Raw genomic sequence first — 17,266 nt, forward strand, 5'->3', positions numbered from 1 at the left:
GGTGTTTGTTAAACATTTCTTGTAACTTCTCGATCTGTGCCTGCATTCTTTTCCCAAGAACTTGGATAATCTTTTCTATCATTACTTTGAATTCTTTCTCATGTAGATTGGCTGTCTCCACTTTACTCAGTTGTTCTTCTGGGTTTTATTTTGTTCCTTCATCTGGGACATATTCCCCTCCTGTCTCATTTTGTCTAACTTTCTGCAATGTGGTTTCTCTTCTGCAGGGTAGTAGTTCTTGCTTCTGCTGTGCCCCCTGGTGGGTGATGCTAAGAGGCTTGTTCAGGCTTCCTGGTGGGAGGGACTGGTTCCTGACCACTGGTGGGTGGAGCTGGGTCTTGTCCCTCTGGTGGGCAGGGCCATGTCAAGGGGTGTGTTTCGTGGGTAGCCATGTGCTCAGGAAGACTTTAAGCAGCCTGTCTGCTAATGGGTGGGGTGGGGCTGTGTCCATCCCTGTTGACTGTTTGGCCTGAGGCATCCCAACACTGGAGCCTACAGGTTGTTGGGTGGGGCAAGGTCTTGGAGACAGAACGGCAGCCTCCAGGAGTGCTCACACCGAAGGGTGCTCCCCAGAACCACCACTGTGCCTTCTCACCGCACTGAGCCTCAGCTGCCCCACCACCACCTCTGCAGGAGACACTCCCATAGGAGCAGGTAGGTCTGGCCCAGGCTCTTATGAGGTCACTGCTTTTTTCCCTGGGTCCTGGTGCACACAAGACCTTGTATGTACCCTCCAATAGAGGAGTTTCGGTTTCTCCCAATCTTGTGGAATTCCTGCGATCAAACCCCACTAGCCTTCAAAGCCAGATTCTCTGGGGGCTCCTACTCTGGTTGCCAGACCCCCAGGCCGGGGAGCCTGATGTGGGGCTCAGAACTTTCACTGTTGTGGGACAGCTTCTGTGGTATAATTATTTTCCATTTTGTCGGTCACTCAAATTTTGTGGGATTTGATTTTATCGCAATTCTGCCCCTCCTACTGTCTCACTGTGGCTTCTCTGGATGTAGGATATCCTTATGGTAGGTTCCAGTAGGGCTTTTTCTTTTTTTTTTTTTGTCTGTGGTCGTTCAGCAGTTGTTATCTTGATGTTTTCCTAAGAAGAGGTGAGCTCATGTTCTTCTCTGCCATCTTGACTCCATCTCCTCTGGCCATCTCTTTTGATTTTAAAAGTAATGGTAACCGAGATTGGTTCAAGATGGCACAGTAGAAGGATGTGTGCTCATTCCCTCTTGCAAGAGCATCGGAATCACAACTAACTGCTGAACAATCATCGACAGGAAGACACCGGAACTCACCAAAAAAGATACCCCATATCCAAAGACAAAGGAGAAGGAGCAATGAGACGGTAGGAGAGGTGCAATCACAATAAAATCAAATCCCATAACCACTGGGTGGGCAACTCATAAACTGGAGAACAATTATACCACAGAAGTCCACCCACTGGAGTGAAGGTTCTGAGGCCCACATGAGTCTTCCCAACCTGGGGGTCTGGCAACAGGAGGAGGAATTCCCAGAGAATCGACTTTGAAGTCTAGTGGGATTTGATTCCAGGACTTCAACAGGACTGGGGGAAACAGAGACTCCACTCCCGGAGGGCATAAAGTAGTGTGTGCACCAGGACCCAGGGGGAAGGAGCAGTGACCCCCTAGGAGACTGAATCAGACCTACCTGCTAGTATTGGAGGGTCTCCTGCAGAGGCGGGGGACGGCGGTGGCTCACCGTGGGGACATGGACACTGGTAGCAGAAGTTCTGGGAAGTACTCCTTGGCATGAGCCCTCCTGGAGTCCGCCATTAGCCCCATTAAAGAGCCTGTAGGCTCCAGTGCTGGGTCACCTCAGGCAAAGCAACAGGGAGGGAACTCAGCCCCACCCATCAGCAGACAAGCATATTAAAGTTTTACTGATCTCTGCCCAACAGATCAACACCCAGCTCTACCCACCACCAGTCCCTCCCATCAGGAAGCTTCCACAAGCCTCTTAGACAGCCTCATCCACCAGAGGGCGGAGAGCAGAAGGAAAAAGAACTACAACCCTGCAGCCTGTGGAATGAAAACCACATTCACAGAAAGTTAGACAAAATGGAAAGGCAGAGGAATATGTACCAGATGAAGGAACAAGATAAAACACCGCCAGAAAAAGAACTAAATGAAGTGGAGATAGGCCACCTTCCAGAAAACGAATTCAGAATAATGATAGTGAAGATTATCCAGGACCTCAGAAAAAGAATGGAGGCAAAGATCGAGAAGATGCAAGAAATGTTTAACAAAGACTTAGGAGAATTAAAGAACACGTAGAAGAACCAAAGAGCAAACAAACAGAGATGAACAATACAATAACTGAAATGAAAATACACTAGAAGAAATCAATAGCAGAAAAACTGACGCAGAAGAATGGATAAGTGATCTGGAAGACAGAATAGTGGAATTCAGTGTGGTGGAACAGAAAAAAGAATGAAAAGAGATAAAGACAGCCTAAGAGACCTCTGGGACAACATTAAACTCACCAACATTCACATTATAGCGTTCCCAGAAGGAGAAGAGAGAGAGAAAGGACCAGAGAAAATACTTGAAGAGATTATAGTCAAAAAGTTCCCTAACATGGGAAAGGAAATATCCACTCAAGTCCAGGAACTGCAGAGAGTCCCAGGCAGGATAAACCCAAGGAGAGACACGCCAAGACACACAGTAATCAAATTGACAATAATTAGAGACAAAGAAAACTTATTAAAAGCAACAAGGGAAAGATGACAAATAACATACAAGGGTACTCCCATAAGGTTAACAGCTGATTTCTCAGCAGAAACTCTACAAGCCAGAAGGAAGTGGCACAATATATTTAAAGTGATGAAGGGGAAGAACCTACAACCAAGATTACTCTACCCAGCAAGGATCTCATTCAGATTTGAGGGAGAAATCAAAAGCTTTACAGACAAGCAAAAGCTAAGAGACTTCAGCACCACCAAACCAGCTCTACAACAAATGCTAAAGGAACTTCTCTAAGTGGGAAACACAACAGAAGAAAAGGACCTACAAAAACAAACCCAGAACAATTAAGAAAATGGTATTAGGAACAAACATATCGATAATTACCTTAAAGGTGAATGGATTAAATGCTCCAACCAGAAGACACAGGCTCACTGAATGGATACAAAAACAAGACCTATATATATTCTGTCTACAAGAGACCCACTTCAGACCTAGGGACACATACAGACTGAAAGTGGTGGGATGGAAAAAGATATTCCATGTAAATGGAAATCAAAAGAAAGCTGGAGTAGCAATACTCATATACCATAAAATAGACACTAAAATAAAGAATGGTACAAGAGACAAGGAAGGACACTACGTAGTGGTCAAGGGATCAATCCAGGAAGAAGATATACAATTATAAATATATGTGCACCCAACATAGGAGCACCTCAATACATAAGGCAAATGCTAACAGCTATAAATGAGGAAATTGACAGTAACAGTAACAGTGGGGGACTTTAACACCTCACTTACACCAATGGACAGATCATCCAGATAGGAAATTAATAAGGAAACACAAGCTTTAGATGCCACAATAGACCAGACAGATTTAATTCATACTTATAGGACATTCCATCCGAAAACAGATTACACTTTCGTTTTTTTATTTTTTATAAATTTATTTATTTATTTTTATTTTTGGCTGTGTTGCGTCTTTGTTGCTGCACGCAGGCTTTGTCTAGTTGCAAAGAGCGGGGGCTACTCCTCATTGAGGTGCACAGGCTTCTCACTGCAGTGGCTTCTCTTTGTTGCAGAGCACGGCCTCTAGGCACATGGGCTTCAGTAGGTGTGAAACATGGGCTTCAACAGTTGAGGCTTGTGGGCTGTAGAGCACAGGCTCAGTAGTTGTGGCACATGGGCTTAGCTGCTCTGTGGCATGTGGGATCTTCCTGGACAAGGGATCAAACCATGTCCCCTGCATTGGCAGGCGGATTCTTAACCACTATGCCACCAGGGAAGTCCCTACACTTTCTTCTCAAGTGCATATGGAACATGCTACAGGATCGACCAAATCTTGGGTCGCAAATCAAGGCTTGGTAAATTTAAGAAAACTGAAATCATATCAAGCATCTTTTCCAACCACAACGCTATGAGATTAGAAATAAATTACAGGGGAAAAACGTAAAAAAACCAACACATGGAGGCTAAACAATACGTTACTAAATAACCAAGAGATCAGTGAAGAAATCAAAGAGGAAATAAAAAAATACCTAGAGACAAATGACAACGAAAACACGATCCAAAACATATGGGATGCAGCAAAAGCAAAGTTCTAAGAAGGAAGTTTATAGCAATACAATACTACCTCAAGAAACAAGAAAAGTCTCAAGTAATCAATCTAACCTTACACCTAAAGGAACTAGAAAAAGAAGAACAAACAAAACCCAAAGTTAGTGGAAGGAAAGAAATCATAAAGATCAGGAGCAGAAATAAATGAAACAAAGAAAACAATAGCAAAGATCAATAAAACTAAAAGCTGCTTCTTTGAGAAGATAAACAAAATTGATAAACCTTTAGCCAGACTCACCAAGAAAAAGAGGGAAAGGACTCAAATTAATAAAATTAGAAATGAAAAAGGAGAAGTTACAATGGACACCATAGAAATACAAAGCATCATAAAAGACTACTACAAGCAACTCTATGCCAATAAAATGGACAACCTGGAAGAAATGGACAAATTCTTATAAAGGTATAACCTTCCAAGACTGAACCAGGAAGAAATAGAAAATATGAACAGACCAATCACAAGTAATGAAATTGAAACTGTGATTTAAAATCTTCCAACAAAAAAAGTCCAGGACCAGATGGCTTCACAGGTAAATTCTATGAAACATTTAGACAAGAGCTAACACCCATCTTTCTCAAACTCTTCCAAAAAATTGCAGAGGAACATTCCCAAACTCGTTCTATGAGGCTACCATCACCTTGATACCAAAACCAGACAAACATATCACAAAAAAAGAAAATTACTGACCAATATCATTGCAGAATATAGATAAACAAATGCTCAACAAAGTACTAGCAAACAGAATCCAACAACACATTAAAAGCATCATACACCATAATCAGGTGGGATTTATCCCAGGGATGCAAGGATTCTTCAAATCAGTCAATGTGATACACCATATTAACAAATTAAAGAATAAAAAGCATATGATCATCTCAATAGATGCAGAAAAACTTTTGACAAAATGCAACACGCTTTTATGATAAAAACTCTCCAGAAAGTGGGCATAGAGGGAACCTATCTCAGCATAATAAAGGCCATATATGACAAACCCACAGTAAATATCATTCTCAATGGTGAAAAACAAAGCATTTCCTCTAACATCAGGAAGAAGACAAGGATGTCCACTCTCGCCACTCTTATTCAGCAGTTTTGGAAGTCCTAGCCACGGCCATCAGAGAAGAAAAAGAAATAAAGGGAATACAAATTGGAAAAGAAGAAGTAAAACTGTCACTGTTTGCAGATGACATGATACTGTACATAGATAATCCTAAAGATGCCACCAGAAAACTACTAGAGCTAATCAATGAATTTGATAAACTTGCAGGATACAAAATTAATGCACAGAAATCTCTGGCATTCCTATACACTAAAGATGAAAGATCAGAAAGAGAAATCAAGGAAACACTTCCATTCACCACTGCAACAAAAAGAATAAAATACCTAGGAATAAACCTGCCTAAGGAGGACAAAGTCCTGTACTCAGAAAACTATAAGGCACTGATGAAAGAAATCAAAGATGACACAAACAGATGGAGAGATATACCATGTTCTTGGATTGGAAGAATCAATGTTGTGAAAATGACTATACTACCTAAAGCAATCTACAGATTCAATGCAATCCCTATCAAATAACCAATGGCATTTTTTACAGAACTAGAACCAAAAATCTTAAAATTTGTCTGGAAACACAAAAGACCCCGAATAGCCAAAGCAATCTTGAGGGAAGAAAATGGAGCTGGAAGAATGAGACTCCCTGACTTCAGACTATACTACAAAACTACAGCAATCAAGACAGTATGGTACTGGCACAAAAACAGAAATATAGATCAATGGAACAGGATAGAAAGCCCAGAGATAAACCCATGCACCTATGGTCAACTAATCTATGACAAAGAAGGCAAGGGTATATATACAGTCTCTTCAATAAGTGGTGCTGGGAAAACTGGGCAGCTACGTGTAAAAGAATGAAATTAGAACATTCTCTAACACCATACACAAAAATAAACTCAAAATGGATTAAAGACCTAAATGTAAGACCGGACACTATAAGGCCCTCAGAGGAAAACACAGGAAGAACACTCTTTGACATAAATCACAGCAAGATATTTTTTGACCCACATCCTAGAGTAATGGAAATAAAAACAAAAATAAACAAATGGGACCTAATGAAACGTAAAAGCTTTTGTATAGCAAAGGAAACTACAAACAAGATGAAAAGACAAACCTCAGAATGGGAGAAAACATTTGCAAACAAATCAGCAGACAAAGGATTAATCTCCAAAATATATAAACAGCTCATGCAACTCAATATTAAAAAAACAAACAACCCAATCAAAAATGGGCAGAAGACCTAAATAGACATTTCTCCAAAGAAGACATACAGATGGCCAAGAAGCACATGAAAAGCTGCTCAGCATCACTAATTATTAGAGAAATGCAAATCAAAACTACAGTGAGGTATCACCTTACACCAGTTAGAATGGACATCATCAGAAAATCTACAAACAACAAGTGCTGGAGAGGGTGTAGAGAAAAGGGAACCCTCTTGCATAGTTGGTGGGAATGTAAATTGATACAGCCACTATGGAGAAGAGTATGGAGTTTCCTTAAAAAACTAAATATAGAATTAATATATGACCCAGCAATCCCACTACTGGGCATATACCCAGAGAAAACCATAATTCAAAAAGACACATGCGGGCTTCCCTGGTGGCGCAGTGGTTGAAAGTCCGCCTGCTGATGCAGGGGACATGGGTTCTTGCCCCGGTCCGGGAGGATCCCACGTGCTGCGGAGCGGCTGGGCCCGTGAGCCATGGCCACTGAGCCTGCGCGTCCGGAGCCTGTGCTCCGCAACGGGAGAGGCCACAGCGGTGAGAGGCCCGCGTACCACAAAAAAAAAAAAAAAAAAAAAAAAAGACACATGCACCCCAATGTTCATTGCCATGCTATTTACAATAGCCAGGATCATGGAAGCAACCTAAATGCCCATTGTCAGATGAACAGATAAAGAAGAGGTGGTACATATATACAATGGAATGTTACTCAGCTATAAAAAGGAACGAAATTTGGTCATTTGTAGAGACGTGGATGGACCAAGAGACTGTCATACAGAGGGAAGTAAGTCAGAAAGAGAAAAATAAATATCGTATATTAACATATATGTGGAATCTAGAAAAATGGTACAGATGAACTGGTTTGCAGGGCAGAAATAGAGACACAGATGTAGAGAACAAACGTATGGACACCAAGGGGAGAAAGCAGGGGTGGTGTGGTGTGATGAATTGGGAGATTGGGATTGACATATATACACTAATATGTATAAAATAGATAACTAATAAAAAAGAAACAAAAACAAAACAAACAAAAAAAGCAACAGTAACCTCTAGGACAAGAGAGTCCAGGGAGGAGAGGCCACAGAAAAAAAAAAAAAGGAACTCTCGAGAAGTTCCAAGTTAAAAGCTGGATGAACTCAGAGAACTGGGCCTTCCTTGCCTCTCTTCTGTTTGTTTTTTTGTGTGTGTGTGGTATGCAGGCCTCTCACTGCTGTGGCCTCTCCTGTTGCAGAGCACAGGCTCTGGACACGCAGGCTCAGCGGCCATGGCTCACGGGCCCAGCCACTCCGCGGCATGTGGGATCTTCCTGTACCGGGGCACGAACCCGCGTCCCCTGCATCGGCAGGCGGACTCTCAACCACTGCGCCACCAGGGAAGCCCCCTTGCCTCTCTCTTATGGAAAGTCTTGTGGAAGCTTCACAGGAGTGGTGTTCTCGGCATCGCCACTCGCGCTTCACAGCTACAATCCGCCTTTGGGCACAGGCATCAAGGTAAGTGCAGTAGCCGCACATTATGGCCCCCTTCCTCCTTACTGAATATCAGTATTTGCTGAAAAGAAACATTCATCCCAGCTCGCGCCCACAGGCAGCTTAGCGCGTCGGCCCATCGACAGCGCTTCTCTGCACGAGGCCTGGAGGAAGCTGGCCCCACCTAACACACTTCATGTTCTAAAGCCAGCATTACAGCCCATTCTACCCCTACTGGGTGACCTAAAGAAACACCCGAGATGGGTGTATATGTGGGGTATACGATGGGAAGTAAACTCAGGTCCCAACAAGCAGGCCTGTGGCTCCTTGAAGAGGGGAAGAAGAGGTAACGGAGTGCTAAGGTTTGGGCCACCTGGTCTTTCATCTCTCTACCAACCTCATGTGCTAAGGATACCTCCAAGAAATAAGCACCCCCGCCCCCAAATAACAGCAGTACACAGTTTTGCATTTACTATGGGCTATGCACGCTACCTACATTCAGTCCGCTGAATTACCAGAGAGCCCCAGGACCTGGTCATTGGTCTCCTTACACATCTACATCCTCCCTCGCTGACCTCATCTAGTTCCATGGCTGGAAATACCTACATGCTGACAACTCGCAAACCTGTATCTCTAGCTTCATAGTGCAAACGGCCTTCTTGACACCTTGCCTTGGATGTACAATAAACATCCCAATCTTAACATGTCCAAAATCAAACTGTTAATGTCTGCCCTATTCCGGGAAATGCTCTATATTCCAAATCGAATGACTTCCCCCCATTTTTATTATTATAACGCTACTCCAAGGAATATCTCTGTGCTTGTCTGCTGCCTTCTGTTCTTTTTCTCCCACATGTTCTAAAATGTAAATTATATTATCTCCCTGCTTAATTCCCTCCAATGGAGTCCCACTGGATGCAGAGTAAAATCCAATCCAGGCAATCTATCAAGACTGCCTCTGTAGCAGGGCTTTGAACTTGCTCTTCTCTCCGCCTGGAACTGTTCTTCCTTATTATTACGTGACAACCGCCTTTTCAACATTCAGCATCTTCACTCCAATGACACCTTCTCAAAGAGACCTTCAAGGTCTCCCATATCTTATTTTGTGCTACCGTCTGCGTTGTTCCTGACTAACAGTGCCTGGTAAGTAGCAGGAGCTCAACAGACTGCTGCAGAATAAATACTCTTCATGAAAGTCCTGTGGGGAACCAGTTACTATCCCCATTTTGCAAATAAGGAAGGTGAGGCTTAGGGAGGAGGTTATGTAATTTGCCCAAGATGAGAGAGATGATCTATGCCCAGAACCTAAGCTAATATGTTAACTTTCAGTTCTTTTGGGTGAGGGAAGAATAGTATTTAGAGGGCTCTGCTGGATAATCTTCACATCTGTAAGTGAGAAACAGGTCTATTAATCTGGATCCCCAAGGCAGCAGCTTTCCAATGGCTTGCTTCTTGGGTTACAGGGAGAAGGGTGGCAGTACAAGAGGGCTTAGGGATTCTTCTTTTGATTAGACCCAAGGGTCTGAAACGGAAATAAGGTCAACATCATTCTGTAGCACCTGTGGTCACCACTTTAGAATCCAATGTGAGGACTGTGCTCTAGTTGAAAAAGGGCTCACTTTTTTTTCTGCTATTTAAAGACACCACTGAGTATTTTGGGGTGTGACTGAAAGTTTCATATTAAAATAATTATTTCAGTAAATATTACTAAGGAACAATTTTTGAAAAACTGTGAAAGAAAAAATATCTATGAATGCACAATCGGAATGCACATGTGAACACACTGTGTTTAAAAAAAAAAAAACAGCTGGTAAAACAGAAAAGGTTGAGACTGAGGATAAAAAGAAGAGAAACCAGGCCTCCCTGGTGGCACAGTGGTTGAGAGTCCGCCTGCCGATGCAAGGGATACGGGTTCGTGCCCCGGTCCGGGAGGATCCCATATGCCGCGGAGTGGCTGGGCCCGTGAGCCATGGCCGCTGAGCCTGCGCATCCGGAGCCTGTGCTCCGCAACGGGAGAGGCCACAACAGTGAGAGGCCCGCATACCGCAAAAAAAAAAAAAAAAAAGAAGAGAAACCAACAGGTAGTTAAGCAGTATTGTAACTACAAGGGTAGGCTGTCCCTCCAGAGTAGATGAAAATAACGGAGGCGGGGTGCTGAAGTTGTTCCTTCAAGTCTTCCAGGTATGATAAGAGATTAGCAAAGATTGTGACCATTAACTAATCCCACCCCTATCTCCGCTGCAATTAATTTGGTATCTAATCTTTGCTACTCTTGTTCTGTCAAATGAACATAATTACTGCCATCTAGAAAGAATGACAGATCATCACCAAGTCGGCTGATACTAAGGTTAATAAGCCTACATTTTAGGGTAAACTTTTACCTATGGGGTATCTACAAACCTTGAGAGGCTAACACTGGCTTTCTCTCACCTTGCTTTACACAGGGATGGCTTTGTAATTTCCTTTGCTTCAGATCAAAGTGCATTTCTCTAGATTTATTTGGGATATCCAATTTTGAGATAAAAATACAATATGAAAAAAATTCTGTGAAACGGAGCATGTGCAAAGCTTCTCCTTTGTGGTAGGTGGGGTGTTCCTACCCCAACATGGCCAGGGAAAGCTTTCTAAGGTCAAAGGTAAGTGATATATCAAGAAGAAACCCCACAGTGGAAACTAGTGGGAAAGTGCACCAGCTTCCCCTAAAGTAGCATCTTTCTCTGTAGGAGAGTGAATGCTGCCTCTGTTTCTTTATTGCCAAACAACTCTGTAGACTCTTGCCTGAGGAGTCTGAAACTGAACAGTAACCCTGAGTCCATTAGCTCCACCTCCCCTAGAAGAAAACCCTACTCCTCCTCTTGCCCAACCTGGGCCAATTATTAGGCCACAGTCTAGACAAACACCCAAGCTAGAAACCTGGAGTCATACTCTCAGGGGCTGGACACTGGACAATGAAAGAAATACTTCTCTTTGCCTTTATATGGGCAAGGCCTCATGCTAGGTCATAACTCACTTCAAGAACACAAAACCTTGAGTCTCTGGAGGCTTCATAATACAATACAAAGGTACATATAATTTCAGCTATTTTTAGGGGTAACATTGTATTTTGGGGCATTTTATCTGTTAAAATAAACATTGTTCCATATTTGCTTAGAAAAGAATAAAAAGCTATGGGGTATTCTAAATTAGAAAACATCTTAACAAAAGATTAAAATGAGAGACTTTGAAAGAAGAAAACTAGCCTGGGATTATAAAATTAAAAGCACAGGAAATGATGCTTCTAGGACTCAAATTAATCCCAGTAACTGGAGGCTTGGGTTTTAATGCATACAATGGGGGAAAGTATGGAAAGGACCAAGTAGAATTTCTAGAAGGTATAGCCATCGATATTAAAACTTGATAAATGAGTTAAACAGCAGATTAGACACAGCTGAAGAGAGATGTGATGTAAACTGAAAGAAGAATCTGCAAAGAAAGGACACAGCAGTGGAGAGAGGCATAACAGAACAGATTAACTCACATCTCTCATCATTTTTATGGTATATATGAATCAGTGTTTTCATCATTATTCCCATCAAATTTAGTTCTTTAATTCACAGATACCTCACTGGATTAAATGAGATCATGCACATAAGATGTTAATACAATGCTTGGCATCAAGTAAGTTCTCTATAACTGCTAGCTGTTCTTTCTACTGTTCTAAGGGGATTTGAGCAGGCTACTTGACTTCTCTACACCTCAGCTTCCTCAGCTGTAAGATGGGGATAAGAGTTGCCCTGACTATCTACCTGGGTTGTTACAGACAGCTAATAGGAGGATGAATGTGAAACTGTTTTTTAAATTGTGGAGAGTAACAGCAGTTGAGGGGTGGGCTCGGGGAGATGTTGGGGACTGAGATAATGACGTACAGTTTCCCTCTCTCTCCATCAGAGCAGAGCTAATTGGGCCAAACTTATGGGTCTGTGTGCTCCATGGCTACATGATCACAGCACCTTCCTGAGTACTTATTTTTATGTTCAGCACCGTGCTTATTAAGCCCATTACCACCACCTAGCCACACTCTTCATACTGAAATCTGTATTTGACATTTCTAAGAGTGATTTATGATTTAAAAATTTTTAGTATTAAGCTCAAGAACTTTCTAATCTTTATCCCATACCTTTTCGGATGGTAACTGGAGACTGCACAGCCTTTCTTACTGCCATTTTGGCTCCACCAGGTTTCCTCTGTATGGTAAAAGTAGCAGTTCCTATAAAGACAGGTGAACTTCTTTAGCCTTCCATATGCACCTTTCATGTTGTAAGTTCTTTGAGGACAGAAATCTGCTTAGTAGGGGCCCAATAAATCGTGGTTGATTTGAACCAAGAAAGCAAAACAAAAGTGCAGATGAAGGAAGGGAAAGTCTACTTTGAGACTTGGTATCCTTATAGCACAACCATGGACCTTTCTCATATGGCAAATGTACCCTGACAACATCTCTGGCAACTGGAAAAGCCAGGTGTATAAGCCTATTTCCAGTAAACACCTAGACAAAATGCGAAGAGAATGATCAACTAAGGTTTCTTAAATTTCAGGATTAGTAGCAACCATTTACTGTTTGTTATACAAAATGTTTTATGTATGATCCTCAACAGCTCTATGTGGTAGGATTTAAAAAACACATCTGAGAGCACAAAGTAAGCAGCAGAGCTGGGCTATGAACCTAGGCCTGGATGATTTCAAAGGCTAGACCTATTATTTATGCTTATAATGCCTCTCAGATACTTATCATATAGTCCTTATGTATTGTTTTTGACAGAATTAAACACAAAACAAGCAAAAAAAAATAAAGAAAACTCTAACAGTTTGCGCACGGGGCTGAAGAAGTTAGCCAAAAACTGTATACTGCTTTATAGAACACAGATAGTTGGAACTTTCCTGGTGGCGCCGTGGTTAAGAATCCGCCTGCCAATGCAGGGGACATGGGTTCGAGCCCTGGTCCGGGGAGATCCCACATGCCGCGGAGCAACTAAGCCCGTGCACCACAACTACTGAGCCTGCACTCTAGAGCCCACAAGCCACAACTACTGAAGTCCGCGCACCTACAGCCCGTGCTCCACAACAAGAGAAGCCACCGCAATGAGGAGCCGGCGCACCACAACAAAGAGTAGCCCCTGCTCGCCGCGACTAGAGAAAAGCCCACCCGCAGCAACGAAGTCCCAACCAGCCAAAAATAAATAAATAAATAAATTTAACAAATAAATAAATAAAAGACAGCAACATATAGTCGGACTCAAAGAATTTTCAGGAAAACTTTTACAGAAGAACTGCAGGGAATTTTAAAATCTTGATGGATCCTCACTTCCCACTTGTGTAACAACTAAACTTGCCCCAGCGGGCTCATGTTGTCTGTATCACTGACTGGAAGAGCCCAGTTTCCCCCACTGCCGTTGAATGTTGTCAGGGGAGTGGCTGGGTTCTGGATGTGGCAGAGGCCGTCAGGGAGGTCAGAGTGTTCACAGTCCCTCAAGTTGCCTCTCCTACCTTTGCCTTGGAGGTCCAGGAAGCTGAGTGACGGGTCAGCTCAGATAATAGTTAGGCATATGGTGTTCTATGACACAGTATAAATACTGCAATACCTGCCCATTAATATTCTTGAACAGTAATTAGTTTAAAAATAGCTATTTTTAAGCAAAAAAGCTAAATAGGCTTTTTTCCCCCATTTATCCAGTTATTCAATTATTTCGTTTGTTCAATGTGAAGGGGTAACACAAGATGCAGAGAGTGTTGCTACCCTCAAAACGTTTCGTCTATCCTGGGACATAACCAAGTTTATAAGTAACTACAACATAAGACCTGTTGTAGTAGTGCCTCAAGAGGGGCAGAAACACATGACTGAGGGTTCAGAGGACAAAAAAAAATAACTCTATTAGTTACCAATGCTACTGTTTGTCTCTAATGTTCACAACTACCATGCAAGTTAAGTATTAGCCAGTTTAAAAATGAAAATACGTATGTTAAAATTCATTACACTGGGTTGGAAGAGCTAAAGAATTAAAATTAGGGATGTCTTCCAAGACACAGAGGGGAGGCATTTAAGGTATAAGGGAAATTTTCAAGGCAGGAATGGGAGCACACAGCCATGTGTCTGGAAAACAAGCCTGTAAGTGCTATGGATCATCCGGATTATATGCGGAAAGGAGGCTAAGGAGGCAGAAGGGGACACATTAAAGGCCAGGGAGAGGGTTTGGACTTATCTGTGTGGGGTACGGGTCACTGAGGACTTCTGAGTCCCTGGGCAGCAGGACCACCTCATCAAGCACAGCTCAGCAAGGACAGGTAAAGGGACCAAAGAGGGCCAAGGCCTCAGCCCAGCCAAGTGCAAGGTAACAATACAGGCCTGACATTGGACAGGTCCAAGAAAAAGACATATTTCCACATAATCCAAGACTTTTCCATCTGACATTAAGAAACCATGATTCAAGTTTAAAATCTTTTCCAATTTTGGATATTTCTTTTATTTAATTTTGGTAAATGTATCAGGTATAAAATAAAACTTAAAAAAATTTTTAAATGGTTACTATTTTGAAATTCTAGTTTAAAAAAGAACAGTGTTTTCTTATTGTAATTCATCAATCAAAAGCAAGAGTTAATCAAACTATAAAGTTCCATCAAAAAGACTGCAATAGAGCTTCCCTGGTGGCGCAGTGGTTGAGAGTCTGCCTGCCAATGCAGCGGACACGGGTTCGTGCCCCGGTCCGGGAGGATCCCACATGCCACGGAGCGGCTAGGCCCGGAAGCCATGGCTGCTGATCCTGCGCGTCCGGAGCCTGTGCTCCACAAAGGGAGAGGCCCCAACAGTGAGAGGCCCATGTACCGCAAAAAAAAAAAAAAAAAGACTGTAATATATGGATACTTCAATTTTCTCAGTTAACGTGCATACTAAAGTTCAGGTTCTAGGTGTGGAGGCTCTAGACCCAGACTGGGTTTAAATCTAGACTCTACCACTTCCTAGATATCTGATCTTAGGCAGTTATTTCAACTTTCTCTGCCTTGGCTTTCTCTTGCTTAAAATGGGAACATAATAGTACCTTTCTCACAGAGTTGTAATTCAAGTGCTTAAATGGAACCTGGCACATTAGTTATTATTATACATTCTTAGCTGTATATATGTATACTACATGTTAACTATGATTATACATTTTTAAACAAATAAGTATGTTTTACTTTAGTAATCAAAACCCACATATGGCAAAATGAACTAAAGGAAGGCTAGTAATAAATAACAGATACTATAGCTTCAAATGTGGAAAAGAATATTCAAAAAGGGTAAAAACGATACTATTTCAACCTGCGCCTGTTCTATTCCTACTCTATGATATATCCATCCAGAAATCTATCAGAATTTAATTTGTAAAAATGCCTACATCTTTAGCCACACAAAAGAAATAGATTCCCAAATAAGTCATATCACACAGAACTGACTGTTCAAATTCTATTACAAAAAGGCCATTAGTTTAAAAAGATTCCTAGGGTCTTCTCATTTCAAAGCAACAGAACAAAATCCCAGTACCACTAACTCTTTATCAATCCCTTGCATTCTGTTGAAATGGGAACTGCTTTTCACTAAGATTTACAACTTTTACTAACGAAAACACAACTTTGGAGACAAGAAAGAATAGGTCCAAATTACACAAGATAAAAAAAAAGTTTTCACTCTTACCACATGGCCAAGGTGAGCCTTGAGTTTGCCCCAAAAGTCTCCCCTTTTGGGTATAACTTGGTTTGATGGATATATATCTGACTTTTCCAGGTCTATGTATTGGAAAATTGTGATCATGTCGATTCTCTCTAAAGTAGAAATTACACAGTTATTATATTCCTAGAATCTTCTATCAGTGATAAACTACCATATTTCAAAAGATGTAAATTCCAGCTCAGATTAATACATTCATTTTGTACCTTAGTGATGCATTCAGTGTATAATTCTCCTCATAGCTCCAACTTCACTCATTTTTCCCAAAGAAATTGTTTTTATCTCTCTATTTTAACTGCATTTGGCAGTTATTTATGTATTAAATACCATGCATTAGTCTAGGAAATATTCAAGAGGAGTCTCTGCTCTTTTGATTACACCCCAAATTACACACACACAAGTAATCTGATTACATCTAGCTTTGTGTCGGGTAGCATTTCTTCTAGGCTCTTAAGTTACGTGATTATGTTTACAATCCTAATCAATTATTTTGTCAAAGGTGGTAATTTTTAACAACACTATACTGGCAATTCATTTCTTCCTTATGGGTCATTAACAAATATAATTTTGTGTTTGTTTGCCATATATAAGCAACTTTACACTTGGGTACTTTTCTTTAGTATCTATGTTTAATTAATTCTTCCCTAATGAACTAATATCCAAACCTAATGCAGGCCATTAATTTAAGAAGAAACATATAACAGTATCTACAATTGAATCAGCAATAACTGGGTGGGAAGAAGAGGAAGAAGTGGTAAGCTGGTGATGACTATCTGTTTCTACAAGAATGGAGCCCAGCAGAGAAACAGGGGAGCAGTTAGGAGGCAAATTACAGAAGGAATTATTAACAAAAACTACAAAAAAGAAGAAAACAGGATTGAATGGATATAATAATTGTATTAGGCATACAGAAGTGCTTTGTTATATCTTAATTAGACATTTAATGCCATTTTTGTCTTTTTCCTTGGTGATTAAAACTAATGAAGACCTCATAATTACGGCACCATTTTCCCCTTCACTTTATTATCATAATTCAGAACAAGTCCACTGAACTTGAGTCACAACAGCGCTTCACACTTATCACGCTTGACGTTATCTTGCCAAATGACGTGCCAAACCTTGTCTTACCCTCTTGGAGAAAGGGAGCATTGCCTTCTGGGAATTTGAGCAGGTCTGGGTTTGTTAGGCAATGGTTTCTGTGCAGTTGCTGGAAGCTGTACTGATTCAGATAACAGTTCATTCATCAGACTGTATGCTTGTGAGATTCGACGACTATAGTGGTCAGAGAGCAGCAATCTTTAGAGAAAGAATTAAACAACATTTAGTAAAAGAGTCACTTTCAGTTCATATTTCTAGAGGGAACATAGCGTTCAAAGACCACATAGCATTTATTTTCTTCAATGCATTTCAATACAACTTCAAATTTCAGATATCTGAAAACCATTGGGAGGTATTATTAAAGGCATCTGTAGTTATG

General features: G+C 41.4%; 1 protein-coding gene across 6 annotated transcripts in view; it reads right to left on the minus strand.

The window, feature by feature from the left end:
• CPLANE1 (ciliogenesis and planar polarity effector complex subunit 1) overlaps positions 1-17,266 on the minus strand; it is a 150,295-nt gene that overhangs the window by 7,217 nt on the left and 125,812 nt on the right. For 5 of the 6 annotated variants that reach the window (XM_060092817.1, XM_060092812.1, XM_060092814.1 and 2 more), the window contains 3 exons: positions 16,918-17,085; positions 15,757-15,884; positions 12,214-12,303 (listed from right to left, as the gene is read on the minus strand). In XM_060092817.1, the coding sequence (XP_059948800.1) occupies positions 12,214-12,303; positions 15,757-15,884; positions 16,918-17,085 (386 nt within the window). The remainder of the gene's footprint in view (positions 1-12,213; positions 12,304-15,756; positions 15,885-16,917; positions 17,086-17,266) is intronic. The other variant, XM_060092816.1, reaches the window with a different exon arrangement.

This window comes from Mesoplodon densirostris, chromosome 3 (assembly GCF_025265405.1).
Source record: "Mesoplodon densirostris isolate mMesDen1 chromosome 3, mMesDen1 primary haplotype, whole genome shotgun sequence".
In the NCBI taxonomy this organism is placed as follows: domain Eukaryota; kingdom Metazoa; phylum Chordata; class Mammalia; order Artiodactyla; family Ziphiidae; genus Mesoplodon; species Mesoplodon densirostris.